The sequence below is a fragment of the Danio rerio genome, chromosome 23 (genome assembly GCF_052040795.2).
Source record: "Danio rerio strain M-AB ecotype USA chromosome 23, GRCz13ab, whole genome shotgun sequence".
NCBI lineage: Eukaryota > Metazoa > Chordata > Actinopteri > Cypriniformes > Danionidae > Danio > Danio rerio.
In genome coordinates this window covers 25185005-25208457 of record NC_141043.1, presented here as the reverse complement: position 1 = coordinate 25208457, position 23453 = coordinate 25185005, and the positions used below count along the sequence as shown (strand labels likewise).

The window sequence follows — 23453 nt, the reverse complement described above, 5'->3', positions numbered from 1 at the left end:
AAAAGGTTACTACACTTCTTTACAAAAACAAATTAACACAGTTCATCCTAACGGTCTCGCAAACTACCATCTAAACTAACGTGTAAATATTTATTAGGCCTTTTCTATTAATACAAAGTTCTGTCATCATTAACTCACCCAATTTTAATCAAAACATATATTTCTGATGGGCATGTATGAAAAAATGTTTGTCGCCCATTCAAAGAAAGTTAAACACTAACCAAATCTGAACTGAACTCTTTTGCAAAGAGAAATACTGCCATCTGTTGGAGTTTGGAATAATTGGGGATTTACTGTATGTATGAATTTTTGTATTTTAAACATTCTAACAAGCACTGATCTAATCAGAAATTAATAAAGCAATGACACATTTCTGCTGTTACAGTTGTATTTATTTGATTGTATTTACAACTATGAATTACTTATCTTTTTAAAAAGATACCAAGCAAGTACATGTATTGGCACATTTTTGTGATTTCTATTGCAATTTAAGTGATTTTTTAGAACAATTTTAGAAAACAATTTAAAATACTAAGCACATCTATAAAAATATGCTTCAGTAGACTTATTTACATTCTCTGGATGAATGATTCTAAAATATCAGTTCACTGTACGCCATGTTAGTTGAAAACAACATAGCACATGTACTCTTATACATAAAAATACATATATTTTACATAGGAAATATTAGAAGCCTGTTTCATTCATAATGCCTATATCAAATGTGAAATAAATATACGGGATGTGAACAATTATTGCACTTTTGCAAAATGAACAACATACTAAATTATCATCATCACAAGGACATCATAAACATCACGCACAGATCTAAAAATTCCAATTTTTCATATATTATATCAAATGTGTTAGTACAGTTATTGTATTGGTCAAATTTTGGAAAGATTTTAAACGTCAGATGAAAGTTAAGTCCCTAATCCACATTTCTGGACTGTAAATAACTGTTTTCAGTTTGCAGCTACAGTTCAAGTACTGATGAACATGTTTCATAATCTGACACCATAATGTTGAGGTTGCATTTCTGACATATTTACGCTTGACAAAACATCAGTAGACATATCAGAACTCATGTGTTTACTAGACAATAGATCTAGTTTAAAGAAATATATATTTCCTTAAGATGTGATTGTGCGAATTAAATCATACTTATGTAATCAAGTAGTATGCAAATAAGCTTTTTCATTCGCAGAACTTGTGATCATTATTTTTAAAAGAGCGAGTGAATGTATAGTTGTGAGTAAAAAGTAGGAATTCCTCTTATATTGTTTCTCTACTGCATCTAAATGGAAAATTCAGTATACAATATTAAAATATTGCATACATGCCATACTGCATATCATTTTTAAAATACAGTATAAAATAATAATATACAATACTGTATGTAAAAATATGCTGATTGCAGATTGCTGTTATATTTTTCATGTTTAACATTATGCATTTTACAATCTCAGGAAAATGGTTATTTTGTTATTTATGGTATACAAATATACTCACACTTTTGAAATATTTCCATTGCAATATTTAGTAATTATTAAGAAGTAGTATGTACTGGTCAAATACTGCACATTTTGGCAAAAGTCATTTGAACATTCAAATTAATGTGAAAAAAGTGCATAGTAAACAATGCATAACCTGTTGCATTCCTTGTAGGAGTAATAAGGTAGTTTGCTATTGTGAACATAGCCATGCTAAAGCTGAAAACAGTCACATGGTTAGTGTACAGCAGACATTGAACATTACAGGACATTCCCACCAAGAATGATAACTATAAATGTGATTATAAAAATTAGTATTCACACCAAAGCATTCTCTTTTTCAGATTTTTACAACGCCAAAAAAGAGAGAACACTTTGCAGGATTCAGTGAAGCCAGAATAAAAAATGTGATATTCCTAATATGGTATTGTTTTCTGGGGCAGTTTTACTCTTATGTGTTAAATTATTTAAAATAATTAATTGCACACATCAAGTTTGAGCTAGGTTGCACAGTGGCGCAGTGGGTAGCATGGTCGCCTCACAGCAAGAAGGTTGTTGATTTGAGCCTCGGCTGGGTCAGTTGGCATTTCTGTGAATGAATGAACTTTGAACTAAGTTTTTAAGTTATACAATAAATGCCAGTTTATAAATGCCAACAAAATGCAGCCGTGACACAGAAACTGCATATTTAATGCCAGTGATGACATGTATGCATTCACACTACAGTTACAACTGAATAAACAATGTTATGAAGTGTTAAATATTAAAAATGAGGAATTTCAATATGAAGCAAAAACCCTGAACAGGTGAATGCCGAATCACAGTCTAAATGAGTCACTGAATTTAACTAATCTGTTCAAAAAGAGCAATTCACTCAGAAACAAACCAAGTGACTCTTTACAATTAACTTAATCTGTGAGTCAATGAATTAGTTACTTTAACTGCTGCTTTCAAAACTGCTGATTCATTCATAAATGAAGCAAGTGGCTGTCTTTATGAATGGCTTACTGAATCCTTCATCCACCCAATTCGTTCAAAAATGCTGAATCATTCCAGAAGAAATCAGCGGAAAACAAATGAATAAATCTTTTAAATCTCTTAATTTTGACAATTGATTGGTGTGGGAATTACATCAGAATCTGGAAAAAAAGAAATATAAACTCTCCATTGGACAATCATAAAAGAACCAATGGCAGATTATTTCTGGGGTGGTTCTTGTGTCATGCCTGCCTCACCCTCTATATACTGTATTTCAAAAATAGTGGCTAAAATGAATATTGCTCAATAATAACTTCAACATAACATATAGCCACCATTGGAATAAGTAAGATAATACAAATTTAAAAAAAATATAGCGATCAACTGAAGTTAATGTTTCATGACAGACATAAAACTAGCCGGTTACTTCTCATTATCTCAAATATATATTTTTAATTGTCATCGGCCACTTTAAACACTCAAAATCTTTAATGCTGAGTGTATTCTGATTGGCTGTCAGAATTTTATTATGTGATCCCAACAATAATGTTATTATTGTTATAAATTCTTTAGGAATCTAAACAAATTAGGACGATTGTTAAAATGTGCTAGTTATCATCCCTGGTGTGAAATAGCCTTCACTGTATAAACCTGTGTGTAGAGCTCAGAGTTGTGAATCTGCCCCCAGTGTGTTCAAATCATCTCGGTTATATTTATCTGCCCCGGTGCGGAAGCTGGCTGTGATCTCTTCAAACGACCGGCCTTTGGTCTCAGGAACTTTGAAGTAGGTGAAGACGAAGAATATCAGCAGGAGGACAGTGAAGATGATGAAAACGTATGGGCCGGTCAGTTCCTGTCAGAAGAAACAGACGGTGAGTATTTGAACAAAAGTGAAAACACTGAGAAAAGACTGAATAGATGTGCTCAAGTTTCCGTACCTCAACATACTGGAAGCACATTCCCACTAAGAAGTTGGCAAACCAGTTGGAGAAACCAGCGACAGCGAAGGCAGAAGGACGAGGGCCTTGACTAAATAGCTCTGCCACAATGAACCATGGGATTGGGCCTGGTCCAATCTCAAAAAATGCCACAAAACTGAAGATGGCTACAATGCTGACATATGACATCCATTCCACTTTTGTCTATGAAGGATAAACATATTTCAGTTCACACTCGAAACACAAAATTAAGTATTGCGCATAAATGTGTTCACATACCAGTAGTGCCATTGCAATAGTCATGAGAACAGAAGACACAGCCATTCCCATCAAACCAACAAGATGCAGTGATCTTCGGCCTACTCGCTCCACTATGAACAGCTAAATTACAAAGGAATACAAGCATTTTCAATTAATGAATGTTAACAAAGCATAAGAATACTAACCGAGGCTCATTCTGATTACATAACCCTATATACATTTCTGGAGAGCGGCAAATAAATCCCAGGAGGTCATTTTTTTGCAGTTTTTTTTTTCTTGAGAATTCACCAGAGGCATACCTGTCAACCCTCCTGTTTTTCCTGGGATTCTACTGTATTTTACAGTTTTATCCCACTATCATCCCATAAAGGTATTTCCACGTATTTCTCTCATATTTTCAGTCTTTCTCTGAAGGGTGGCAAATAAACATTAAAGAGCCAAGCCTCCCTATATTCAACCCATACCACCGAACCACCAGAGACCGCCCTTACTCTTAAATGTGAGTCTGCTCTGTGCTTTCGTTTTATTCGAGCATGAAAACACTTTGAAATAAACATAAAACGGCACAGTTCCCTTTCCTTTTCATTACAGGGGCCGTCTCCCCTTCATATGCAATCCTCAAAGTCATATAGCACTGCATGACTGTCAGCTGACACACTCCATAGTGATAAATAGACGCTGTTTGACTCGTGACTTGAAGCAGAGTGAAAGTCTGGGTTTTGAGTGTGTGTATGAACAGACTTATAGACATAACTAATAATAATAACATCTAAAGATGTTGATCTTGGGTTTTTTTTTTCAAACACAAGTAATTTTGTCCTAAATGAGCTTAAAAAGTTAGTAAGGCAACTGAATGCTTTCATTATAACGTTAGATGTGTGCAGTTTTAAAGAGACACCTGTTATTTAATGTAATCAAACAAATAAAAATCTAAATAAATCAATTATTCGTTGCTCTTTAATCAGAATGTGTAAGTTATACAGTTAGGAAATGGCTAATGGGATTCATTAACTTGATTCTGTGTCTTTATATTAGCTAATTATTTTAATAAGCTGAACTGTTTGTTAATCTATTTGCTGCTAATGTATACTATTTATTTTTTCTTTTGTAAATAATAATAATAAACATATCGCTGACCGTTTAACTGCTCATTTACTATGAAACAGCTCCAAATAAACATATTTAGTAATGTATAATAATAATATATAATATATTCATAATATTTAGGGGGGGGGGGTCCCTTTTTATGGAGGGCATATCCCTTATTTTTACATCCCAATGTCGTCAGGTATGACCAGAGGCCGATGTGTAGGCTTTTTGAGATCTCAAATTTCTCTTGAGAGTGCCATTCGCTCCTGCTCTTCTTGCGTAATCCACCAGAGGTCGCTGTCGACTAACTTACTGACTGACTGACCAATCCCCCCACCCTCCTCCTTCCCTAAACCAAACCGAGACTGTATTAAAAAGCACCAATTGACCAGAGCCCACCTCCTTCCATAAACCTAACTGATAGTGTTTTTAAAAGCAGTCCAGAATAAGAAAATCTCTCACAGCAGCCTGATTTTTACCATGTTTTCAGATTTTACCACATTTTCACGCTGTTATTTACTTATTTATTTTATTTTATGGCTTTTGTTTTTGTGCTTTCTAGAACTGTTCTTTGCTAGACTCAAACCCTGTCATCACAGTTAACTCCGCTCTGCGTCTCAAATCCTCCACATATGTGGCGAGCCACTAACAGGAGAAAAGCCGTCCACATAGAGATAAGCGGTCAGCTAGTAAGCGTGAAAAGGAACGGCCTCTAACCTCCCTGTGGCATTTGTTTTAAAGACAAATTGCAGCCATATATTACTCGAGCTATACATAATTTGCGATCTCCAAAAGTGTATATAGGGGTGAGTTATCACAATTAGCCAATGTAGACACATACTGAGAAAACACTTTTACTAACTTACAGAAACCACTGTGAATGCTGTGTTCACAGCTCCAGCACCAATGGTGGCATAAACTGGCTCAGACACCCCCGCTTTCTCAAATATACCAGTAGAGTAATAAAATACCTGAAAAAAAACACAATAACATTTACTTAGCATGCAAAATCACTGTTTATCAATGACCTTGTGATAAGTTTTGTGATACACAATGATTTTATTAAAACTATTTATTGTTTTGATTAGCTAATTAGCATTAGATTAATTCACATAATACATTTCTCAAAAACCAGTACAGGTAATTTCTCATCAGTTTCTAGTAGCATCTGCAGCTATTTAAAGACCTTTACATTTACAGCCATCATTGGCATTTTACTTAAAAACAAAAGAAAATTCAGATAAATCTACAAACCATAATTTAAAACATAAATTTAATTATACAATTATATAATATATTTTTAATAGTTTTTTTATGTTTTCTGTTTGCCAAGAATGAATTTATTTGAACAAGTTGAAATATTATTAAAATTTAAAGTAAATGTCTTTTATTTCAGTTAACAAAATAATATATTTTATTTTCAGCTGTAAAAGCTGAATGCAGTGTCATAATCCATCAATGATTCTATTTTGATGATTTGGTGCTTTAAGTTATAGTAATAGAAAATGTTTTACTTTGTTTTGGTTTTATTTTAATAATAATGATTTATAAAATAAATTATACAAAAAAAAATTGTATTAGTTGGCAAACATCAATTAATATTTCGCTAGTACGGTAAAAGTAGATAGGAAAGTGAATAGATGTATTGCCAGATAAGAAATAAGCAGGAAAGCGTACAGCATTGATGCCGGAGAACTGCTGTGAGAGCTGCAGCATGATGGCAATGAAGATGGGCTGACGGTACAGTGATGAGCGGAAAAGCTCGGGGATGGTGACTGTCTTCTCCCTCATCATCTGTCTGCTCTCGTCCCGCATCTCCTGCATGTCTGCGCCCACATCATCAGTGCCACGCAGCTTCTTTAGCACTGTGGAAATCAGTTAGTTAGGCTGAGGGCACAGGCAACATCTTAAGTGGAGCTTTAGACACAGTACTTACCGCTCTTGGCTTTGGCCTCTTCGTTCTGGTTGATGAGGAGGTATCGTGGGCTCTCAGGACAGAAGGGCAACAGGGCACACTGGAGCACAGCTGGGATAAAGGTGAAGCCAAGCATGAAGGGCCACAATGTGGGAGAACCCATGATTTCTTTAATACCAAAGATCTACAGGAAAAAGATCACAAAGATCATGTATGTCTAAACAGTTGGGGTTAAATGACAAGATGATGAAGATGACGATATGCGTGCCATGTCTATTAAAAAAAGCCAACCCAGACTCATTTCGAAAATGTAACTACTATATACATTTCTGGGGTGTGCCAAATATGTCCCAGGAGGTAGGTTTTTGTGCAGTTTTTGGTGTTTGCAAATCCATCAGAGGCCACCGTGTACACTTTTTGACATCTCAAATTGCCATCCGTGCCTGCTGTTCTCGTGTAAATCCACTAGAGGCCGCTGTTGACTGACTTACTGACTTAATGACTGACTGATCGATAGACCACCAGCACTGCATGTTTTGGATGTCTCCTTTGTCAATCCCTCTTTGTCGTCTCCCTCGTCTGATCTTCACCACGTTTCAGATTTGACCACATTCTCACCCTGTTATAAACTTGTTTTCTATATTTTTTGGATTTTGTTTTTGTCCAACCTGATTTCTGGAACCGCTCTTCCCCGGACTCGAACCTGGTCGCCGTCGTCGTGGTCAGCTCCTCTCTGCCTCTCAAGTCCGCTGAAGTACACAACAAGCTAACTCGACAAACTTCTCAAACTGGGAAAGCCCTCCACACGGAGGTAAGCAGTCAGTCGGTAAGCGCGAAAAGGAACAGCGTCATACCGCCCCTTAGCGTTCGCTTAAAAAATGGAATGCAGCCATATGTACCTCCGGCTACATAATTCGCGGCCTCCAGAAACGTCCATGGGACTAACTCTTCAAAATGAGCCTGGGTTGCATTTGTATACTGCTACGCTCTGTTCTGATTTGAAGTGCTTCTTTAATCCTCACCTGTGAGTCGCTTTGTATAAAAGCATCAACTAAATGAGTAAATGTAAATCATTGTCAATGATAGAGACCTGAGGGAGATCAAGTCCGGTATAAAGGCAATTTAATCTAGCAGTTTTGTTATTTGAAAAAAATTGGTCCCCCTTTATTTCCTTTCTACAGAATTGTGATTAATATGTTTACTATGCCTTTAGTACTTACTTTTACCATTGGATAGCACTGGTGGGTGGGTGGTTGGTTGAGGGAATGCATGTTGTTTGTTTTGTTTAATTATTACTTTTATGACTGTTGGTTGATGTTGTTTTTTTTTCAAATGTCTAATTGCTAAAATATCCGTTTTATGTTCATATTTAAAAAAGTGTATTTACAAGAGAATGTCTGCTAAAATGTTTAATAATAAAAAATGCTTAAATGCTTAAACACAATTAACCTGTGCCATGAGGATGCCAATGACAATGCCAAGTTGATGAAGAGTTCCCAGTGCCCCACGTAATGAAGTCGGGGCAATTTCTCCAACATACATTGGCACAAAGCCTGTGGACAGGCCCGAGTAAAGACCCACAATGAACCGTCCAATAATAAGCATCTCCCAGGATTCAGCCAGCTTCGAAAAGCCCATAAAAGCAGCAGCTATGAAGGCCAGAATGTTAGCTATGAGCATTGAGTTCCTCCTGTTGGAAGATCACAAAGAGTTTTAGATCCAGAAGAGGAGCAAAGTATCGGTAAGGTTCTGACTACTGTAGATTTTGAAGTTACCTGCCAAAGCGGTTTACAAAGAGTCCCACTGAGAAGGAGCCGAGAATGCCGCCCACAGAGAAAATGGCCACTGATACAGACCAGAGTGTGGTTAGAGTGGTCGGCGGAATGTACTCTGAATACCTGTTATGCCACGTCTCATTGTAGAAGCCCTCGATGATCTATGAGAGAAAAAAAAAACAACATTATCAAGTGGGTATGAGATTCATAAGGAATTTCAAAATTGTTTATGTAATTTCATTTTCTTAAAAACGTATTTATACGCTTTAGTTTCGGTCACAGTTCATGTTATTAACTACTAGCATATTACCTGCCTATTAATAAGATATTAACTGTTCATTAACAGTTCTAAAGCATGATCTTATTCTGCATCCCTAATCCTACCCAAAACCAAAACCCAACTTCTAACTTACTAACTATTAATAAACAGCTAATTAGTAGTTCATTAAGCTAGTAGTGTTAGTTAATAGTTTGTTAAAACTGTGAATTGTGACCTAAATATCATTACACTTCTCTAACTTCAGTCAACAGTCATCCAGCAGTACCACATTAGAGACAGCAGAGGGAGCAGAAATGTAGTGTCAAAACAGAATGCATTTTCCAAAACTATAAACCATCTGACCAACTAAACCAACTGAACCATCTTGGTAAGTTCTGTAGTTTCCAAGATGGTTCAGCTATTTGGTGTTTCCCAAATCCATCGTCCAAACAAACATTTGCAAATAGCCTCACAAACTTGTATGTTGCAGCTATACATAGATCTGTTGTAAGAAGCAGAGCACCTGGCTGTTCTCACTTATCTTCACTATGATCAATTACTTTGAACACTTCACCATCTATTTTAAATGACATAAGCTTAAAGTTGTCTTCTGCACATTTTCTGTCATTTGCTTTTGAAGTTATTTTTATTAGTTCATTACAGACTGACAATTGTGCTCCTTCATAACACACTCCAATAACATTTACTGTTATTTCAAATCCTGCCATGGCTCATGAAGAAACTAGGTGACTTTCTAATTTCAAGCAGAAATCTCTGTTACAAGATTTCCAACATTTACATTTTATCTATATAAGACAGATGTGCAACAAAGCTGCAGTGGTTTGAGTATCTCAAAATTGTAATATTACTTAATTAAAACACATTTGTAAAATTACATGTATAAAATCAAATGTAATTTTATAGGCAACAAATAAATGTTTATTTATTTATAAAAAAAATGTACATCATTGTATGATTATATCTGATTTCTAATAGACCTAGACAAGCCTTGACTGTTATACATTATTCAATTGACACTGAAGGTACAGTACATTATAACTCAGCAGCGGAACACAATGCTGAACATATTGTTATCGCTTATTTAATTGATACGTTCAAGAACCATGTTTTCTTTCAAGCAGGTAAAATTAAAGGTTGAATTCATACAGTATATTCTCCTTGCATTTAATGGTAAAACTGTATAGATAAAGCAGAAATTATAATTGAGGATGCAGTACATCGTCAATGCATTGTGATATCGAACTGAACCAAATCAATGACATGATAATCAATATCTGCATTGTGAGACCAGGGAATCCATTTTTAATGCATTCAAAATTTTATGTCCAAAAAAGTCCAAACTTTTAAATGACAGTGTAACTAGCCCAAACTATTTAGTTCCTATTACTTATATTCCTAAAACCCCCTTTACAGTAATGGTGTCTTTACCAGCTCCTTGACTTTTGACTTCTTCTCTTTATCCTGTTAAAAGACTAGTGTAATGAATGGCACATGATTTTCATTCCATTTATAGAGTTCTCTCAAATATAGTATGCGGGATTTATCCAGAACCCTCAGTAGATGTGACCCATAAAGAGGTCAAGGTCATTCATTATTAATGGTGAACAACTAATAATAGTTGCAGATTACAAGCAAGTTTAAAGGGACAGTTCACTCAAAAACAATCCTGTTACAGTCCTATTTCTTTCTTCTGTTTACTCCAAAATAAAATTTTTGAAGAATCTCAGAATCTGGCAGTCATTTTTTTCCCCTGTAGATATTAATGGCTACAGGTTTTCACCATTCTTCAAAATAGCTTCTGTTGTGTTTTATATAAGAAACTAATTTGTACATTGTAATCTTTACATTGCAACTATTTTTTTACTTCATAGACATAACAGTGGTGGCGCAGTAGCACAGTGGGTAGCACTGTTGCCTCACAGCAAGAAGGTCGCTAATTCGAGCCTCGGCTGGGTCAGTGGGTATTTCTGTGTGGAGTTTGCATGTTCTCCCTGTGTTCGCGTGGGTTTCCTCTGGGTGCTCCGGTTTCCCCCACAAGTCCAAAGACATGCACTATAGGTGAATTGGGTAAGCTAAATTGTTTAGTAGTGCTTTTCTATTATTAGACGCTCTGCATGTGTGAATCAGCATATCTTAATAAGCTAAGTTAAAAAAAGGATCAATACAGGATAGTTTATAATAGTCTAATCAAACACTAACACAAAAAATGAGGCAAAAACATGCCTACTCAATAATTAAATAAAGAATTGATGAACTAATTAACTTAATTAAATAATCGTATGCATTATATATAATAGATTAAATGACGTTTTATGTGTCAGATGTCTATAATGTTCACCTTCTGTGGGGCGTTAATGACTCCTGTATTGTATCCAAACTGCAAGGAGCCAATCACAGCAGTCCCGACGGCCATCATCAGCTGAGGAGTCACCTCCTATAAACACAAACAACATTTGGGTTTAATTCTGAAGAAACATTGTTAACCATTATTGGTAACTTTAGAATAATGGTCAATTAGTGTATGTATTTACTAACATTAACTAAGTATGTATCATTTTTTAAAGCATTTATTAATCATAGTTCAACATTAATTAATGCACTATTGCAATTTTTATTTGTGCTTGTTAACAATAGTTAATGCACTCTGAGTCAACATACACTAATGTTATTTAACTAAAGATCTACTAACATTAACTGTAAATATTATATTACTAATAGTTTGTTCATGTTAGTAAATATGAACTAATATTTACTAATGGGACATTATTTTAAAGTGTTACCCTTTTTTGTAGGTTCTGTATGGTAATATTTCAATTTCAACATTTATAAATAAATATATTTTTGTATTATTGCATCTGAGTAAACATGAACTGACTTTTAATTTGTATTTTATAAATTAATGCAATGCAAAGATGAATAAATACTGTAACATCTATTGAGCGTTGTTAATTTATTAATTGATTTTACTATAAAGTGTTACCAAAATGCTTAATTTGATTTGCAGTCAACAAAACAAAAATATGCCTAAGACTCCACTTTTTTTCCAGAAAAAAATATTTTAAGATATACTAGTTAGTGTTAATTAATGCGCATAATTAACATTGATTAAATATGAGAAATACAGTTTATATCTCTGTTAGCATTTGTAAATAAACAGCAATGTTAATTCAAGTTAGCTCAGTTCCATTAAATAATAGTTACAAATAAAACATTCCAAAAATACTATAAAAAATTACAATAAAAATAAAATACAATTAAAAGATAAAAGCAAATGTTGGCTAATATTAATAAATGCTTTATAAGTATTCATGTAAAGTAATGTAGTTAACTAATGTAATTAAAATTATTGTTTTAAAATTATTATATAATATAATGTTACTATAATAATGTTTAAATGACTATATCTCATCAAAAATGTAAGTATATTTAACTGTAAGTATATTTTATTTGTTTTCAGTTGTTTAAAGTAAAACTGCTTGTAGTTTCAATTTATATATATATATATATATATATATATATATATATATATATATATATATATATATATATATATATATATATATATATATATTATATATTTTTTTTTTATAGTAACAAAAACAATAGTGGCATGAGGCATATTTATTATGTTATCTATTTTATAAAATGCTACAGTATGTATGTATAATAGGTAAATGCATAATATATTATGCATACAAAATACAGAAAATATTAAATTAAAGAGGCATTAAATGCAGGACAATTAAAAGGTATTAATGTGCTGTTTTAATGTGGCTTCACTGCAATTTTTTACAGCTTTGTTTAAAAAAAAAAAAAAACATAAAATATCTTGAACAGTTGTAATTACACCCAGAATGTTTTTGAACCACCACGTGAACAATGGTTCAGTTGTGTATAATGCTGAATGAGGGAAACCCTGTCGATTATCAAGTATGATCCTATTACAGATCCAGCAGCACCTGAAGCAGCACACGCACTCATACCACCATCACCGCAGCCTCTTATTCCAATCCACTCAAACCACCGTAGGCTTTTACATAACATGCTTAAAAGGCCCTCAAAGACAACCAGCTGATCGTGAGCACCAGCACGTACAGTCAGATTAACTATATAGAAGGCACTTCTAAGTAACACTGGCATGTGATTTTATACGTGCTTCTTAGCATTCTTACCCAGCTTAACACTTTAGTTTATATTTAGAGCCATCTCAGCCTGCGCAATACTGTATATCTGTGTACCAAAAAGATGCAAACTAGACATTTTCAGAGATATTAGTTATGCTACTCCTTTAACAGTCAAAGGTAGCAAGCAGTTATTCTCAAGCTTAAGCAGGTTACATCAGCAGCCTTTTAATAGTGTTTTAATCTATCTAATGAAGAGCCAATGTGTTTTAGTAAACATTTACAAGTTGACAGTAGGCAGGTGGCGCCCCCTTTCTGTCATTCTCAGTATTGCTCAGACTGTAGCACATGTGTTTACATGTAAGACTTGAACCTTGTTAAATATTACATAACAACAGATTATTATTGCATGTGATTGAGTTCAGCAAAATTACAAATAAATGAAGTGCATTTAGAAGTGTTGTAACTTTGGCCTCATGTCCTTAGGCACAGCTTAGCATTCCTGATGAAATGAACATATAGAAAAGTTCATAAACAATGCCACTGAAGCAAAGGGGTTTAGGTTTAAAAGATCACTTTTTGCAGTCATTCAGTAATAAGTGCACTGCTGCCTTACACTGTAATAATAAACTAGAATAATTGCAAATAAATACTTATCAAATAAATAAATTACAAACTAAATAAATAAACAAATATTTAACAAAAATAATTAGAAATTTAAACAAAACTGTGCAAAGAAATGCCAAGTTTACTTTAGCATCATACTAAAAAGTGGTGGGTTACTTTAACCTGAATTGGAGTAAAATATTGACCAACTCAATGGTTGGGTTAAATTCTTACTTGCATTTCCTTAAAAAAAATAAATAAATAAATAAATAAAAAAAAAAAAATATATATATATATATATATATATATATATATATATATATACACACACACAAATTTGATTATGTAAACAAACTTAATAATCAAAGAATATTGCACTTTTGAAGTTGAAATACACTATCTTCTTGTAGCACATGAAGCTCTGTTTAATTAACTTCTTGCAGTATTCTTTACTTCTTTAACAATTTACAGTGTGGATTACATAAAAACTTACATTATGGAATAAATGAAAATGAAATTAATATGTAGTGTAAACAGTACAAGTCTTTTTTTTCCTTGTTTCTTTTTAACACACAAGTTTACAAGCTAAAATCCCTTAAACATCTATCTTAAATGTCCTAGTTCTCTATCATTCTTTAATATTTTTTTTATTAATTTATTGTGTTGGTTCTTCCTTTGTGACCTCAACTAACCCTGCAGCTGTCAATTTCTTCTGTAAAACTCAAAAGAAGTGTGACTGCCTTTATGTTCAACCTTACTCGCTTTCATCTCTTTATGTCCCTGGCAAGCAAGTTACATGCAAGTAAAACAAAGCATTGATGTAGTTCATCAGTTTTTCCTCTAAATCTCTGGGTGTCACATACTGTTTAGCTCTCATTAGGAGGTTTTAGCACATATTTCCATTGCTTAGGGGTTTAAACCTGATGACACCTGAGACCTTTGCTTCTGTAGACATAAATCTAGTTCATTATTTAACAGTACAAATGAGATTTTTATTTTATGTAGCACAATTCTGACTTATTTTGCACAGGTGCACAGTTTAATATTTGTTAAAGCATCTCAAATTTAAATGTAAAAATATAGAATGTTAATTTAAGTTCTGTTAGTCAAAATGTGTAGAAATAGTGTTATACTGTATTATTATCTTCACCAATTCATTGATTTTTAGAAATCCAATTTGGTTACAAATATTTTTTCTATTTACTGAAGCAGCATGACTTTCTATAGTTGTATTCATCTGGTTTTATTGACAAAATGCTAAGTAGGCAACTTTAGATAACATTTTTATTAGACTGCATGGCGGCAGGTTAAAATATTCTTTAAAAAAACTACATAATTCTGTTTTTCTTTTCATTGTAGTATAAAGCATCAACATTTGTGCAGCAGTAACCCATTTCTCCAATGTGTATCTTTTGGTTTACTGACTGACAGAAGTAATATATTACAAATATAGCTAATATATACATACATTTATAATTAAATTATATATTCTTTTTATAATAGTCTACAACTATGAAGTGAGTAACATTACATTACCTTTTTATTAGACTCCATGATGACAAAAATTGTTCTTTAAAAAAAACTATAGACTAATTATATTCTTGTTCTTCTTTTAAAACCGCAGTCCTCAACAAAAACACATATTACATTCGACACGAAAACTTTAACATTTAATATCCAGAGAATATCGTCCTATTTGCCATTTTGAAAGAAGTCTTCAGTCGGCAGTGTGTTGTCACTCGGTCTGTCAGGTGCGTTCAGCGTACTGCCATCAGCAGAGTAAAAGCGCTTAATATAAACTCTCCGACGCCGCCTCTGATTGGTTGTTGCCGGGATACCTCGGACCGTGTGGCAATGTGTACTTTTAGGCATGGGTAGAAATGAGCGCCTCGATTGGCTGCACGCATTCAATGGTTGTAATCAGGACCATTCTGAAAGCGTGTTGATAGATTTGCAACAGCGAACACGAGCATTATCAGGATTTAATATGCATGTCAAATATAAAAGATGACAGGATGAGCATCCAGATGATAGAAGTAATAAATGTTAGAAATATAGCCATTAAAAGTTGTCCTGTCTGACAATGCTAAACTCTAAGCTATTAAATATTCAAATAGGTTAAATAAAACATAATTATTTATAATTATTATTTTTAATTCGTAATATAATTATTATTATTATTATTATAATTTTAAAAATAATTATTCATAATGAAACTTAAATATTTCTATTCATATAATTTTTTTTTCATTCATTCAATTATTTTCTTTTGGCTCAGTCCATTATTTATCAGGGGTCACCACAGCGGAATGAACTGCCAACTTATCCAGTTTTACATATGTTTTACACAGAGGATGCCCTTCCAGCTGCAATGAAGTACTGGGAAACACCCATATACACTTATTCACACACATACAATACAGTCAATTTCATTTATTCATTTTCTTTTCGGCTTGGTCCCTTTATTAATCATGGGTCGCCACAGCGGAATGAACTGCCAACTTATCCAGCATATGTTTTTTGCAGCGGATGCCCTTTCAGCTGCAACCCATCTCTGAGAAACATCCATACACACTCATAAACTACGGACAATTTAGCCAACCTAATTCACCTGTACCGCATGTTGATGGACTGTGGGGGAAACTGGAGCACCCAGAGGAAACCCACGTGAACGCGGGGACAGCATGCATTCTCCACACAGAAACGCCAACTGACCCAGCCGAGGCTCGAACCAGCGACGTTCTTGCTGTGAGGCGACAGCACTACCTACTGCGCCACCGCGTCGCTATAGCCAATTTAGTTTATTTAATTCACCTATAGCGCTTGTCTTCCCAGCAAGCAAAGGACGTCAACATGATGTCAGATTGGCGTAGTACCCCAACGTCATGAGATGTTACACTTTGTTTGGAAATGAAAATCACGTTGACATCAGGACCCAACGTCAGGCAGACGTCAATTTCCAACATTTTGGTTTAAGATGTTGGCTCAACTTTGGATTTTGCTCACTTTCCAACACAACCTAAAATCAACCAAATATAAACATAATTTCACATCGTTATTGGACGTCAAATTAACATTGTCCTTAGATGCTGGTGGCCTAAATCTAACTTAAGATTAATGTTTTATGAAATTGTGTGTCTGCTGGGTTTGGACTGTGGGGGAAACCAGATCCCGGAGGAAACTCACGCAAAAACAGGGGGAACATGCAAACTCAACACAGAAATGCCAACTGACCCAGCTGAGACTTGAACCAGCAACCTTCTTGCTGTGAGGCGAAATTTCTCAGAATTGAGATACTATAAACATGTTTTTGTATATTTGTACTATAAACACTCAAAAATTACACAAACACACACACACACACACACACAAGCAAAATTTTCATAATTGAAATTCTATATATAATTGTATATGACTGTATTGTATATCACACAATATAGAAATCAGCTAATCCAAAAGTGACAGAATAATTAATCATATAGGCAACACAAGAAAGTCACGTTAAAATAAGAAAAAGATCTAGCTTCATTATTTGACAATATATAATAAATGTCATGACTAAGTTTGGTGATCTGGTAGTGTTTTGTCTTTGTTATTTCATCCTGACACAATATCCGTAGCCTTTGTTCATCACAGTAGGAAAGAGTCCGGTTAAATGGTGCGCACAGGAAAAAAAACCTTGTCTTTCATTGTCTTCATATCGTTTTCTGTTGACTTTGGTACCTCAAGATCAAATACATGTTCTTTGATAGGCACTGTAAACAATAACAGACAAAATGTTGGATCAAAGACAGGGTGGGTTTGGTGGGTGTCTGTAAGGTTGGTATTGTTTAGTAAATCAAAGATTGTCTATGCCATAGCTTATTTATTGACTTCAATGTCAGATTCTTTTGGAAATTTACAGCCAGTGAAATAAACAATCATTCTAATATTCATTTTGTACAGTTCAATGTGTTGATCTACTTCTGTTCTGTTGCACTGCCTGCAGTCCACAACACACTTACTGTATCTAGATGCTATTTTTGAGTAAGACACTTATCAATGAAAGCATATTGTTTGCATGGAAACTTTTGCTAACACCTCTGACTTGACAGCAATGAAACTCAACAGGATGAAATAAAATACAAGACGTCTCGTTTTGGATCTGCATCAAAATAACATTGACGAAAGCGGTTTCATATACACTTAGAACACAATACACATACTTACATACACACACACATTTATAAATATATAAATATTAACTATAAGTCACAATTTATAGCTCTCTTGTGAATTATTTTCAAATATTTCACAAATAATGTTTAAGAAGCAAGGAATTTACATTATTTTCTATAAGTGTTTTCTTCAGGAGAAAGTTTAATTTGTTTTATTTCAGTTAAAATTTCAGTAGTTCAAAAAAAAAAATTAACAATTTTAAGGTCAATGTTATCAGCCCCTTAAGCAATATTTTTTTCCCAACAAACCATTGTTATACAATGACTTGCCTAATTACCCTACCTACTAACTTACCTATTTACATAATTAACAAGCTAAGTTAAGCTTTTAAATTACACTTTAAGCTGAATACTAGTATCCTGAAAAATATTTGGTTAAACATTACATATCGTCATAGTGGCAAAGATAATTGATTAGAAATTAGTTATTAAAACTATTAGGTTTGGAAACGTATTTAAGAAAAATCTCTCCGTTCTCTTATTAACAGAAATGAAGGGGAAATATTTTAAAAATTTCCTCAACTGACCTCAACTGTATATGTGTAGAAATGACAGCACACATATCCTGACCTGTACTTATTAAAAAATATAAAAGAATAAGGGATCTTACTAAATTTTATTATATCTTAATATATTAAAACTTCTTAGTGACAATTAAGTTCATTTGTGTTTTGTATTTTAGCGTGTCATCAAACAATTATGGTACTAAATATGCCTGGCGGGTATTTGGTGTGAAAACAAATGATTAGAAGAAAAAACAAACAGACAAACAAACAAACAAACAAACAAACAAGACACATTCTAATGCATGAAAAAAAATACATTTAAAGCTGTAGTAAACTGTTATTGTTTCTGATGCTTGAAAGCTCGTTTTCATTTTTGACCAATATGTTCTGCAAAAAACACAGTTACTATAAAAAAAAAACATTTCAAACAGATGTTGATGTGAATTTACCACAATAGAATTTATTGTACACTACCGGTCAAAAGTTTGGGTCAGTAGGATTTTTAAATGCTTAAAAATAAGCTTCTGCTGCTCACCAAGACTGCATTTATTTATTCAAAACTACAGTAAAAAAAATCGTAAAATTGTGAAATGTTATTGCACTATAAAATAACCATTTTATCAGTTTATCATTTAATTTAACAATTTATTCCAGTGATTTTAAAGATAAATTTTCAGCTTCATTAGTCCAGTCTACAGAGTCTATTATTAACTATTAGTAACTATTATTATTATTATTATTATTATTATTAACGTAGTAATAAAAGCAATGACAGTAGTAATAATTTAATTTGAAACATACAATAATTATTGAAAATTGTAATAAATATTTAGCAATTTAAAATTTTATATTACATTTAATAAATGCAGCCTTGATGAACAGAATTCCTTTAAAAAAAACATTAAGTGTAAGGTTCATGTTCATGTTCGTGTAGGCGTACAGGGTGTAAATGCACAGTACAATTACGATCTTATTGCCACATTAGATCATTATAAATACCAAAAAATAACGCAACTGGAATAATTACAGCAGTCACCGTCATCAATCTTATAAGAAGCAAGAGATCGCTATGACATACAGTATGATGACGTGTGCAGGTGTTGTAGTGCTGTCCAATTTTTTAACTATAGATTTTGAAGCCCTTCCCCTTCACACTCTGTTTCAAAGGTCGAGGGTAGGGAGAAGGAGTTCAAAATAGAACTGGGATTACATGTTAAATATGCTGTTTAATTTAAAAACATGATATACAGTAAAAAAAAAAAGTGGTATTTACATACAATGTAATATCTCACTTATCTAAATGAAGCAATTGTAATTAAAGAAAATGCTGTCAAACTGTTTATGCTACACCAACACATGTCATTTTTAGAAAGTAAGGTCAGGTAGGATTAAGCTCTTAAGGCAAGAGTGTAGTGTTAATGCTTGCTATATAGCCATAGGATGAGTTTAAGGACATGATACTGTAATCCTTAGGTCATGTGACCCTTTGAGCTGATACAAGGCTCAGTTCATCACTTACTTTGACTCACTGTCACACGACCAGAAATTCAGCCCTGTATCAGCTCTAAGAAGTAAATATGATTTTCTCATTTGAATACAACAATCATTAAACAGTCAAATACTGGAAATCATCAGGCAGGCCACACTGCATTTAAAGTATTTGTTGGGCTTTTCACAATGCACTTAACCCTGGTCTCTTCTAATCTTTGGGTTAAGCGTTTTACAATTGTGGTTCTGAAACTGCATTGTGGTGCCAAAATAAAACAAAAACTGCATACTTTTCATTTATAGGCTAATATGCAAGTCTAGCATGATATGTCTGTAAGAAATGGTTGATTTTTGGGGTTTTCTCCTCTGTTACACTCAACGAACAATCAAATAACCAGAAGCGGGTCTCATGACCTTAAGGTTAACTTCACACTTTTCTCCACATATCAGGAGGTAAAATAGTGACTCTTTGATACACTTCAGAATGACCACAATGACCAGAAGAGGGTCTCATGACCTTAAGGTCAACTTCACACCTTTCTCCAAATTTCAGAAGGTAAAATATTGACCCTAGATAATCATGCTGACACTGCAAACCTCGAAATTGTGCTTTGCAATCAGAATTAACGCGCATCTAGTTTAGAGAGAGAGAGAGAGAGAGAGAGAGAGAGAGAGAGAGAGAGAGGGTCTCATCAACTCACTCTTCTCTCTTGCCTAATTAGCCGACCTTTGGCCAGCATTCAAATTTTGACAATAAAGGTGAGTGTTGCTTGCTGAAACATTGAAAGTCCAGCCATGGAATAAGTGTGCATCACCCAGCATTCTCAGACACACATGTTGATTTTCCAATGTGACTACAACAGGTTCCCCAGTCTTTGAAGATGAAAATGATGTCACACCTTTTGCATATTCTTGTCACATTTCTTGAGGTTTTCTTACTCTTTTCTTACCTGTCTTTTATTTATTGAATCATTATTAATCATCCTTTATTGACATTCTCACATAAAAAAGAACCAGTTTATAGTGCAAAGAACCATTTGGGGCTACAAAAAACATTTTGTGTGTTGAAAATGTTCCATGGATGTTAAATAACCTTTTAGGAACAGTTGTTTTCAAGAGTCTATATTTATTATTTCACTTTTATGCACTTTTGTTGTATTTCTATTAATAATGTTCATGACTATTATTCATGATTATTGGCTATAACTGTGATAATTGATATCAGCTGTGTGTGCCAGTAATAAACAGTTGTATTGCTTGATTAGTGTGGTGTATGGACAGTTATTGGTTCCTCTTCTCATCGATTAGTACCACAATTGTCTCACTTGCACAAACACAAACCATACTAAAAGCTTTTTGGTGTGCTGAAATATTTGACATATTAATAATGTGGGGCATACTAAAATATACGGAGCTCAGCATAAATTAGTACTTCTCTCACAAATCTATCTTTTAAATTCTAAATTTAATCATTTAAAAGCTATACAATACTATATTTGTGCATACATTACATTACTCAGTACTGAAGCCAAATCTGGAGGTAATCTGACAAAATAACTTGTTGAAATTCTGTAGGTTGTATATATATATATATATATATATATATATATATATATATATATATATATATATATATATATATATATATATATATATATATATATATATAATTTTATTTTTATTCTTGAATTTAATTGTATTATCGTTTAATTTTTTAATTTCTTAATATGTTTGGTGACTAAAATGTTATTTTAATTAAAATATCTCCTTAATAAATCTGTTTTGTTTAAATGCACCAAAATACATTAACTATATTCACTGAGAAAAGGATACAAATATTCATTTTCAAAATGGGGTACTCAATTATTCTGAGCAAAATGTATACATTTACAGTGATAATAAAACAGTAGGTGAAATGTACCCGGAAGTGTGTTTGTGATGGACACTTTAGATGGGAAAAGATTTGTGAAAGTCACGTGACCTAGAGTACACACATCCATTGTATCACATCTCAGCCATTGACATCATGGTGGTGGATGTATTATACAATATGCCCAATTTATATTTATAGCGGAAACAATCATAATACAAACATTTTAAATGCACACAAAAAACTAGCTTTAAATTAAATATAATATATAATATAGCATTTCGGATACAGTCAATGTGAATAAGTTTACATTTATCATTTTCGTCTTATGTGTGAATGCCCTTAAAGTGATTTCACCCAAAAGGCAAAAATCTTTAAGCCATTGAAGTTGCAAGTGACTTTTTTTTTAAAGCTTTACACTCATGTTAAATCATCAAGAAACTGGAAATAAAGCTAACAATATTGTAAATAATGTTTAGTTTCTCATAAAGGCCAAGCCTTAGCTATTAATCTGGAATTTATTGTATGTGTTTATTTTTAATCTTAAAAAACGGTACATCTGACTGCCATTATATATCGCCACAAAACAGTAGCTGTAGCACCAGTTCTACTAGGAAGACCTAACGTCTCATCACTCATTAATACCAGTTCCACCATTAGTTTCACGACTCATGGAATACCTAATGTCACATCACTCATTACTACCAGTTCCACCATTAGCTACACACCACAAGGAATACCTAATGTAAAGTTACTCATCACAATCAGTGCAAACCAACAGCCACAAGGAATACATAAGCAGTTAATTCGCTTGCAGATACTGACGCAAAGGTTTATCCACCTTCCTCCCCACCAGCACCAGGTTGGCCCTGTCCAGCAGGGTAGGCTCCACCCCTGCCTTCGTCCTCGGCAGTCATAGCTGGATCTACAAGCTTTCGATTCAAGCTAAAGACAGGGCCTTCGCCAAAATAAAATCTTATGCTTGTTAAATAATATTTTGTTCAATAATACTCATCAAATAAATTCAATTTCAATATAATTAATATTATATTTATCTCCTTTGTCTTTCTGTAGAACCCTATATTCAGCTAAAGATCTTCTTTAATATTCTACTGACAAAAAAAGTCACCTACATCTTGGATAACCTGAGGGTGAGTACATTTATATTAAATGTAAATTAAAATTTTTGGGTGGGCACTGATAGCCTAGTGGTTACTAGTGTGTTGACACCTAGCACTGAGCTGCTCATGGTGACCAGAGTTCGAGGTCCTTTGCCGATTATTCCAATCTCTCTGCTCCCAATGTTGTCCTGTCTGTTATCTATATTGTCCCATCTTAATTAGGGTGAAAAACCCCTTAAAAATCTCCTTTCTGGGTGAACTTTCCCTTTAGGATTGACGCACAGCATTTATGTCCAAGTTTGCATCAGGGGCAGATTGGAAAAAAAAAAATTCAGCCCGGTCACTGTAGCAACACCAGCCCACATTACCACACCGACATAGCCCCACCGACGGACACACACATTTACTACTTACATTGGTGTACAGATGATGAAATAATATAAGCAGTACCATATTAAATAAATATTTAAACATTTAATGTGTGTGACTGGAACAAAAACAACTCGTTTATAACAAATTTTTATATTTACATACAGTAAAAACTAAATAAAAATGATCTGTGAATCTTGTAGAGTCTGTATGCTGTCTGTTTATACCAGTTGTCTGCTATTACTTATAATAGAAGAAACCTTTACACAAAAATGGACATGCAGCACTACATTCAGCATACTTTTATCCACAAATAACTATATATGTCTTATATATGCTTTATACATCTTATATATGCTTTGATTCATGCTTGTTTTGAATAAATATGTGCTTATGAAACAATTATAGGTGATTTAATGAATAAAT

General features: G+C 33.4%; 1 protein-coding gene across 1 annotated transcript; it reads right to left on the bottom strand.

The window, feature by feature from the left end:
• Positions 1-3075: 3075 nt before the first annotated feature.
• slc2a1a (solute carrier family 2 member 1a) lies at positions 3076-15226 on the bottom strand. Its single transcript, NM_001039808.2, is given in 10 exon segments — positions 3076-3324; positions 3410-3613; positions 3689-3790; positions 5626-5730; positions 6437-6624; positions 6696-6858; positions 8124-8364; positions 8450-8610; positions 11068-11163; positions 14993-15226. Coding segments are annotated over 10 exon segments (1467 nt in total). The 5' UTR covers positions 15011-15226; the 3' UTR covers positions 3076-3135.
• Positions 15227-23453: the final 8227 nt, after the last annotated feature.